The sequence below is a fragment of the Ursus maritimus genome, unplaced genomic scaffold (genome assembly GCF_017311325.1).
Source record: "Ursus maritimus isolate PB19 unplaced genomic scaffold, ASM1731132v1 scaffold_14, whole genome shotgun sequence".
Classification (NCBI taxonomy): Eukaryota; Metazoa; Chordata; class Mammalia; order Carnivora; family Ursidae; genus Ursus; species Ursus maritimus.
Genome location: NW_024423786.1, coordinates 40,102,717 through 40,111,779, shown reverse-complemented (window position 1 = coordinate 40,111,779; position 9,063 = coordinate 40,102,717). Strand labels below are relative to the sequence as shown.

The window sequence follows — 9,063 nt, the reverse complement described above, 5'->3', positions numbered from 1 at the left end:
CCCCCCCCCCCCCGCTCTTCTGCTCCCTTCATAGAAAGACTCACAGCAGTTGTCTCCGTTTATGGCTTCCAATATTCCTCTCACTCCCCTCCAACTTCAAATTCTCTCTTACACATTCCATTCAGACCCTCTTCCCTCCACTTCTCGGATACTGCTTATCAGTCACCTCTGGACTCGGGGGGGCAATTCCAACAGCCAATTCGCAGCCTCTGTCTTACTCAGGCTCCTAACCGTGGGGACAGCTCATCTCCCACCTCCTCCAAATCCTGCTTTGTGCTCCTGCTCTCTGGGTCTCCCCCTGGGCTCCTCCCTACTTGTCCGCACTGTGCCCTGAGCCGAGGCCTGAGCTTCCCGTCTGACCTGTCCACCTCACGCCCTCGGTGTGGCCCTGGAGCAGGCTTCCCGTCACACCTGTGCACAGGCAACCCCAGTCCCAACTCAGCTCCACGGCTCCCCGACGGGCTCTGGACCTGGATGACTAGCGCTGTCTTCTCAGTCTTGACACATCAGAACACAGCCCTGTCTTCTTCCCCGAGAGTGCTGCCCCACCTCAGCAATCACACTTCATCCACCTGGTTGCTCGACGGAAGTCCAGGGCAAGCCCTGAGACTCACCTCTGATACACGAGCCTGACCTCGCCCCCCACGGCCATGGCCTCTCACCGCCCACCTGGGCCCTGACAGCCGCGGCTGCTTCCCTGCAGGCCTCCCGCCTCCCCTGGGCTCTCATACAGTCTACGCTCCCTTTGCGGTGTCAGTCGGTCTCCCTCCTCTGAGACCACGAGCTCCTGCTGCAGCCTCTGAGGCCTTGTGGAAAAGCCACCTCCTCCTGCCTGACCCCCCGGCTTCCTCCACCCCGGCTCTGTCCAGGCCGCCTGGGTCTGGGCACACCTGCCATGGTTTCTGAGTGGCCCCCCACACTGGCCCGGCTCCAGCTGCAGCCTGTCCTCAGTCTCCGTTCAGTGTCCTGTCCCCGCTTCAGTTTGTTTCAGTGTCTACGCAGCTCCCACCCCCGCCGCCGCCACCTTGTCTCCAGGCGACAGGTCCGCGATGTGGCGCACGGTGATGTCGATGAGCGCCATCATGTCCGTGTGGTAGAAGATGGCGGCTGTGGCGGGGCTGGCGAACACGTCCTGCAGGAACTTGAGGATGGAGTGTGGCGGCTGCGGCTCGTGTTTGAAGATGCGCACGGGGTCATCTGGGAGGCAGGGGGAGGAAGGGTCAGGGTGGTCGTTGTGGGGAGCCCGGGGGGCACCGCAGGGAGTTATGGGGGTCACGGAGTCAAACGGCAGGGCAGTGGTACCACACGGATTCCTGGGCCCTCACCCCCTCTGTTCAGGAGCAACAGCAGCTTCTCGGAGAAGATCTTGACGTTGGAGTGTTTGCTCAGGGCCGTCATGATGACGTTCTGGTCAGGGGCTGAGGAAGGACACGGGTGTAGACCAGCGCACGGGCACCGCGCAGGGAGCGCCCCCGCGCCCGTCTGCCCCCTCCCGCCGGCCCCGCCCCCACCTGGCAGGTGCAAGTTGAGAGCTAGGAGCAGGTTCATGCACAGATCCGGCAGCTGCTCTGTGGTGTCCAGGGGCAGCCCGTCCTCGACGATGCTCAGCAGGAACTGGGCGAAGGGCGTGCCCAGGTGCTCTGGGAGGGGGCGCACAGAATCTGAGCCTCCCCGCCTCCGCACGCCACCCAGCCCCCTGGGTTCCTGTGAGCCCCCCGGGAGGACGCCCTATCCCCGTCAGCCGTGGGCGGTGGGTCCCCCGGGGCCCCGGGCTCCCAGCGGTCGGCGGCCTGCCCGCTTACCGTAGTGTGCGTAGGGCACTGCCTCCCCCATGGAGAAGACCATGGCCAGGATGAGGGCGGAGTAGCAGAGCTTCTGGTGATCTGGAGGGCAAGGCAGGCGGTGAGAGCCCCTACAGCGGGTGGGAACCCCCCACGCGGCAGGAAGCTCCCCGTCGCCTCACCCTGCGTGTCTGTCTGCATGTCCCGTGCCAGCTCCACAGGCAGCACGGACGACACGAGCGTGGAGATGATGGCCGCGTCCAGGTTGCACATGGCGCCAAAGCACTTGAGAAGCAGCAGCCGCAGCGACGCCCGGTGCTCCTGGCAGGAGACCCTGTGCGCTCAGAGCCCGGAACCCCCCCTCTGCCCGGGCGCCTCCACGCCCCCGCCCCTCTGCCTCACACACACCATCTGGTAGTAGGCCACCAAGGCCAGGACAGACTCGAACTCGTTCCTCTTGCACATTTTCTTGCAAACTTCAGGGTCTGCGTCAGTCTGTGGGGAGGAGGAAGCGGGACAGACTCACTCAGTGTGAGCCTCGTGGCCACACACGAGTGAGCTGAGTGCACGCAGGGGAGACTCCTGAGCAACGGGGGTGGGGGGGCGATGTGGGAGGGGGACACCTGTGGGCCCCCACCCCGCACCAGAATATGCAGCAGCTCCTCCAGGTAGCAGCGGATGACGCCCTCGTCCTCGTACAGGGCCCAGCTGCGCTGCTGGGCATCGTCCTTCCGCCGAGCCAAGTCTGCAAAGATCACCTCCAGCCGCTGCTGGTCATGGCAGACCTGCCCTGAGGGCAGGGCCGTGCTCAGGTCCTGGGGGCGGGGGGCGGGAGAGGGGGAGGCATGGCTCAGCACACTCCTTGCCCATCCCCATCTCCAGGAAGCCCCCAAGGCTTGGAAGTCAACCCAGACCCTGAGGATGTCACGGGCATGAGCTCCAGGCCAACATCAGGCAAGGGTCCCCAGCCTCACCTCTCAGAGCTGCCTCTAGTTCGTGTCCTCCCAGAACCTGTGATGGGACCAGCCCCTGGTTCTCTTCCTTCCTCTCCTCTGCCCCGTCTCGAGCTCCCACTGAAGACCTGCTCCCACGGCCCACACCTCAACACCAACACCCCCAAGGGCACCAGCCCAGTTCTACACGCCCTCTGCAAGTAACCCCACTGCCCCCAGTCTTGATAACATGCTGCGACCAGATTCTGCGGGGTGCCTTCCAACAACTCGCCTCTCATCCCAGCCCTGTATAAACATCTTCCATGAGGAAGGCCACCGACTCAGTCACCGCCTGAATGTGACTGAGATGCTACCCTCCAAATCCACACAACGCGCTACCAGGCCTTGTCATCTCCCCACTTCCCGTCTCCCAAGTGGCTGCCACCTGATAAGCACCCGCCGTGCAGCACAGACAAGCCCGTTGACCTGCTGTTCCACGCGCCCGCCCCCCACCACGGCTGCTGGGTTCTGGGGCCCTAAGGAGGGACCTTGGGCCCATCTGGTCCCCATATGGAGAAGATTCACTGCCCTCCAATCCTGCTTCCTGACCAGTGCCCCAACCCCAGCAAAGGATCCCACCCACCCCACAATGCCCACGCACCTGACTCACACCTGAGTCAGCCCCGAGGCCTCCGCCACAGCTCTCGAAGCACCCACTCCTCTCCACTGCCAAAGCCAGCAAGCACGGCCCTCTCTCATGCCCTTTGTCCACTCTTCCCCACCAGCCAGAGAAGACTCTTGGCCACTCACATCTGGTCTCATCTGTCACCTGCCCCGAGTCTCACCTCCTCCCACACCCGGTTCCCCCACTCCCCGTGTTAGAGCCATGCTGGCCTTGTTCCACTTCCTCCTGCGAGCCAAGCATGGTCCTGCTTATGGCCCTTGCCCAGGCTAAGCCTCTGCCTGGAATTCTCTTCCTCCCTTTCTCTTCCGGGGATCGGCTCATATGTCCCCAGCACCCAGCACAATGAAGGCCGAGCTAGAGCTCAGCAGACGCCTGTCAAGTTAAGGCTGGACACAAGTGTGAGGGTGGGGATGGGGGGGGGGAGGCAGGGCGGCCCAAGGATGGGGAGGCCCCTGGCCCTGCCGCCCACCCTCACCTTGCCCTCTACCAGCGAGAGGAGGACCTGCTCCATGACAGGCGAGCTGGCCGGTACGGAGGCCTGGATGTGACCCACCACGACGCCAATGGCCACACGGCACAGCTCGTGGCTCAGGCCGGTGTTTCTCCGCACGAGCTCCATCAGCTCTGCCCCGATGGTCCTGGGCACGGCAGGCTCAGCCACCACCTTCTCCTCTGTGGTCCCCAGGCTCAGTGCGCCCAGGGCCTCCAGCTCATCAGGGGCTGAGGCTGTATCAACCGCCACCTCCTCTGTCGGGGGCTCAGGGGCTGGCACCTTGGAGGGAGGGGGCTGAGCTTGGGACACAGTGGTATGGGTGCCTCGGCGGGGCACAGGTGGGGGCGTGGGTGAGCAGCTGGGGCCCAGCTCAGACGAGCTAGAGCCGGTACAGAGCGTGTCAAGGGAGGTGCTGCTGACTGAGGAGCCGCTGGACACAGAACTGCCCCCGGAGGGCGTGGTGTTGCGGCCGCCTGTGGGCAGAGAGTGGATGCTGTGCTGGGACAGCCCCCTGGGTCCCTTACCCCTCCAGGCCCTGAGCCCCGCCCCTCCCAGTACAGGGCCTGGTTTCTCTGCCAGACCCGCCCTGCCAAGCCCAGAGCCCCTAACTTCCTGACACAAGCAGAGCAACCATTCCAAGCACAGGGTGCCCCCCCAACTGCCCCAACCCTGCCTCCTCACCACTTCCTGGGGCCATCAGGGCCTCCCGGTCTCGGCGCTTCACGGGCGGGGGTGGCGTGGTGGGCGCTGCCCGGCGAGGCTGCGGTGGGATCTGGGGGGACAGAAGTGGGCTCTGGGAGGACAGGCTGCCAGCCGGGGTACCGCCTGGCTAGGGAACTGGGCTCTCGGCATGGGCAGGGCTACGGCTCTGCACCACTGACCCGAGTGGACTCTCGGAGCCTCTGGACCAAGCCTTAAGCTCCACCCACCCCCCTTCCCCTGCATATCCTCGCCACATACCTGGTAGAGGCCTCCGTCCGCTCCGAGATACTCGGAACTGGGCAGGCTGTGCTGCCGCTCGAACCCAGCTCGACACATCCCATTGGGCTGCCTGGAGGCAGCAGCGTCCAAATGGTGATCACTGGTGGACGGGGTCATGGCTGCGGGACTAGAGGCTGAGGGGCCTCTGCGGGACAGGGTCTCCTTCCGGTGGTGGATCAGCTTCCTGATGGAGGGACAGGGAGATTACTGGGCGAGTGACCTTAAAACTCCCAAAGTCCTCACATGCTCCTTGTGGGATGCAGACGGGGCCCCTCACAGCCCAGGCTCCTCCCACCTCCCTCATGCTCCACCCCACTCTGCCCTACCCCCAACTCTGCCTTCCAGGCATCCCCAGTACTCACTGAAGGACCCCCACCCGACTGCTCACTGGGGTAGGGAGGTGGAGGGTGCCCTCCTCCTCCCCTCCCCCACACTCACTGAAGGACTCCGCGCTGCTCCAGGCTGTACTTGCCACCATCCCGCATGGCTGCGTTGTGCACAGCCTCGATGGCCCGGTCAATGGCTTGGAGGACATCCTGCTCCAGGCCCTGAGCAGGGGCAAGAGTGGGCAGTTAGACCTGGGGGCCTAGGGAGGGTGAGCCCAGACCCAGCCCAGGATGGAGCCCAGGGCAGACAGGAGACCGTTACAGCTAGAGCCTGGAATGCTCGACATGAGCATACAAAGTTGAACTATGATAAGAAGTAAGGTTCTCAAACTGTGTCACTCAGGGAGCTGGGGCACGGAGTGGCCCCATGCTGCTGCTTTACATACTGGGGCCCCAGTCAGGCCCCACAGTGAGGCGCTCAGCTGTCTCTGAAAACCAGGGGTCTAGACTAAAAACACAGCCCAAGGACCCCCAGCTTGAGACCAGGAGGACATACCTAGTCTATCCCCAGGCTTGGCTCAGAGCCCAGGCTGATATGCCAAGCAGGGAGCCTCTAGCGTCTGGAACCCTTAACAAATCTCTCTGGATCCTGCTGATCCTTTTCCAAACCAAGGTCACGCTCCAGAATAGCCCTGTCCTCTCAGAGCCTTCTGCGGACCCCAGGGATGGGCCTGAGGGACCTCCTCTTTCCACCCCTGCTTCTAGCCTTTATACCCCCTAGTTATTCCAGGAATCTTCCAGACTTGCCCTGGGAAACAGCAGTTCTGTATTTGTGGCGAAGGACGGACATAAGAGAGGGGCCTGGCCCCTGTCCCAGATTCCATGCTCCCAGACCCAGCAACTCAGGGGTCTAACCAACCAGCCAGCCTGGCATGGTGTGACGAGTAGGGGGTGGCAGCTGTGGGACCATCCACCTCCATCCCTCCCCTGTCCATGATGGTCCATCAGGCTACATGGAAGTCTCAGAACTGAGGTGACGTCACACCAAGCGGGGTCGAAGAAGCGTCCCTGATGGGGACAGACAGATGGATACAGAGGTCGGCAAAGCCCTCCAGGTAGAATGGGGTATGCCAGAATGCAGGGAGACAGCAGACAGAAAGGGGGACAGAAAAAGAAACACATATCCATAGAAAACAACAAAGAGAGAGAAGGGGAAAGAGGGAGGGAGGAGGGGAGGGAGGGAGAGGGAGAGACAGGCAGAGGGAGACAACGCAGAAAGAAATTGAGAGCCGGAGACAGAGAAAGGGAGAGAGTACGACTAGCAGACAGAGTTAGGGAGACAGAGACAGGGAGATACACAGAAAGAGACTACGAGGGGTTGGTAGCCTTGCCGCCCTCCCCAAGCACCAAGCCCCACTAGCCCTGGAAAGGATCCTCACAGGCCCTTGAAGAAAAGGCTTCCAACCAACCCCCAACCCCTCTCTAGCTGGGTCTGACACGCATACTCCAGAGCCAGCAGCCCTAGTGTCCAGGGCCCCAGTCACACCCCAGGCACTCCGAAATGGGAGCAAGCTGAGGGTCCAAGGTCTAGGGCCCAGCCCCTCTGGTAAGACCAGACGACATCTCCAAATTTATCCAGTTATTTCTGTCCTGAACTGGGCTGGGACAGGATGTTTCCTAAAGACTAGGGACTAGGATGGGGCGGGGGTGTCTGGCATAGGCCAGGCCTGGAGGCTCCAGGCCCTCCTTTCCCCTGAGGTCAGAATAGACCAGCTGGAGACACTGCACCCCAGCCCCCACAGCAGGACTATTCTTGGGGAAACAGAACTGGAGATGCAGCCTCTGGAAGGAAACAGGGCCATAGTCAGACCAGGGGAAGCCATGAAGAGGTCTCACTTCCTCACAACCGGAGAGGCCCCCACCCCAGGCTGCGGACAAGGAGGGATGGAGCTTTTCAATTTCAGAGAAAATCAGTCTGAAAAGTCAGGGCCTGAGGCTTGTGATGGGGGGCAGGGAGAGCAGTGCCAGGGAGTGCCAACAGGGGCTGAGATCTTTGGTTCCAAGAGGGTTGGGGGTGGTCTGAAGACGAGCTTAGGGGGTGGCTGAGTACAGAAGAGCGAGACACTGGGGTATTAAGGTTTGGTGGGTCATCAGGGGCTCCAGGGTCTCAGTGGGGGAGTGAGGCCATAGGCAACGGTTGGGGAAACAGGTGGTGTCCAGGGTGGCCCGGGTCTCGGTGGTGGAGGCAGTGGCTCCAGGTGCGGGTCTGAGAGTGGGAGGGACCGATTACGGGTCTGCGGTCTCAGGGATCTGGGGAACTGATCAGAATTCGGCCGTACTGGAATCTCAGAACTGAGTCTTGAATTCTACTCAGATGGGGCTTCAGATATTGGGTCTCAATGGGTCTGGGATCCCAAGGAGTCTCAGTCCCAGAGTTAGGCTTGCAGGTCCGGAGTCCTCAGAATTGGCTGTCAAGGGCCTGGCCTTTTGTGGGGGTGCGGGCTCTTGGCGCCCCAGTCCTTTTGAGTCTGGGGTCTCAGGGTCAGGTGCTCAAACTCTCTATCTGCGGGAGGTCCCGGCGGGCCTGGGGTTCCGGAGTCGGTACCGAGCGCCTGTGATGGGGCCCAGTTCAGGGACCGCGGAGGCCGGGCCGGGGAGGGGAACACTCACCTGCAGGCGGCGCAGGTAGGCGGGCGGCACGTAGCCCGTCTCGCCACTGCGCGCCCGCGCCGCCAGCCACCAGTGCGCGCTGCTGCGCTCCAGCACCAGGAAGGTCTCGCCCGCAGCGAACGCCAGCGCGTTGGGCTCCGCCGAGCGGAACGCGTAGAGCGCACGATACATGGAGCCGGGCCGGGCCGCGCCGGGGTAGTGGAGGCGGCGGGGGCTGCGGAACCAAGACGCCAGGCCCGGAGCACCGCGATCGCCCCGCCCCGCCCCGTGACACACGACGCGTGCGCGCACCCGCCCGCCGCAGCCCCGCCTCGGGAGGGGGGCGGCCCCCGCGCGGCTCGCGGCGCCCCCTGGCGGCTCCAAGCGGAGCGGCCCGGCGCGGTTCTAGACCACTGCGGGTCTGGTCCGGACCCCTCCGACTCCGAGCCAACGATCCCTGCTGCGTACCCGCCCGGGGAACCCCACCCCAGCTTCTCCTGCCTGGCCCTCCACTCAAGCCCGGGTGCTGCGACCCGTTCGACCTCCCGAAGGAGCGCTCCGTCCGCGGCCCAACGGCAGAGCCCGTGTCCTGCGCCCTGGTCCTGAGCGTCCCCGCCACGCCGGGAGAGTGGGTCCTGACCTACTAACGGTAGCGTAGTCCCATTGTTGCATCTCACTGATCCAACACTTGGAGGCGCCCGCGGGGGCCGGTCTCCTTGGTGTCCGCAGGCCGCATGATCCCTCTCCAGGGAGTCCCTAATGCAGCCGCACGCACAGAAACCAGGTTGGCCGTTCCCCAGTCCAAAGTCCTCCCGTCCTAGTTGCCCACCCACCTCCTCTCTTCACTAGCTTCTTTCTACTCCTCTAATGTGGGTCTCTGCATATGGTTTCCTCTGCCTGGGACTCATTTCCCTCCCTCACAGCATATGGTCATCAGGGTCCCAGTCGCTGTCACATTGCTTTCTTTATAGGACTTACAACTCCAAATTCTTATTTCTGAGCAGACAGGAGAGCTGGTGAGGGTGAGGAGGGGCGTGCTTTGTGGCCGTAAGAGCTTGTTTGACCCTGCACACCTTTTCTAGTCAGCCCTGACCTGTCCTTGATGTCCTGAGAGAGGGAGGGACCCAGGGGAGAGGCCCGAAGGGTCCTGGGGGTTTCCTATTCCTGTCCGGGTACTGGTCCAGCCACATTCCCCACTGGAAGCCTGGGCCCAGGG

At 63.1% G+C, this 9,063-nt stretch overlaps 1 protein-coding gene across 1 annotated transcript in view; it reads right to left on the bottom strand.

Moving 5' to 3' along the window:
* NCKIPSD (NCK interacting protein with SH3 domain) overlaps nucleotides 1–8,138 on the bottom strand; it is a 10,758-nt gene extending 2,620 nt beyond the window's left edge. The window contains exons 1-12 of the mRNA XM_040628852.1: nucleotides 7,869–8,138; nucleotides 5,311–5,420; nucleotides 4,852–5,056; nucleotides 4,573–4,663; nucleotides 3,874–4,364; nucleotides 2,426–2,596; nucleotides 2,190–2,276; nucleotides 1,964–2,102; nucleotides 1,803–1,883; nucleotides 1,512–1,640; nucleotides 1,326–1,418; nucleotides 1,025–1,197 (exon numbers count right to left, since the gene is read on the bottom strand). Of these exons, the coding sequence (XP_040484786.1) occupies nucleotides 1,025–1,197; nucleotides 1,326–1,418; nucleotides 1,512–1,640; nucleotides 1,803–1,883; nucleotides 1,964–2,102; nucleotides 2,190–2,276; nucleotides 2,426–2,596; nucleotides 3,874–4,364; nucleotides 4,573–4,663; nucleotides 4,852–5,056; nucleotides 5,311–5,420; nucleotides 7,869–8,039 (1,941 nt within the window). The 5' untranslated portion in view covers nucleotides 8,040–8,138. The remainder of the gene's footprint in view (nucleotides 1–1,024; nucleotides 1,198–1,325; nucleotides 1,419–1,511; nucleotides 1,641–1,802; nucleotides 1,884–1,963; nucleotides 2,103–2,189; nucleotides 2,277–2,425; nucleotides 2,597–3,873; nucleotides 4,365–4,572; nucleotides 4,664–4,851; nucleotides 5,057–5,310; nucleotides 5,421–7,868) is intronic.
* Nucleotides 8,139–9,063: the final 925 nt, after the last annotated feature.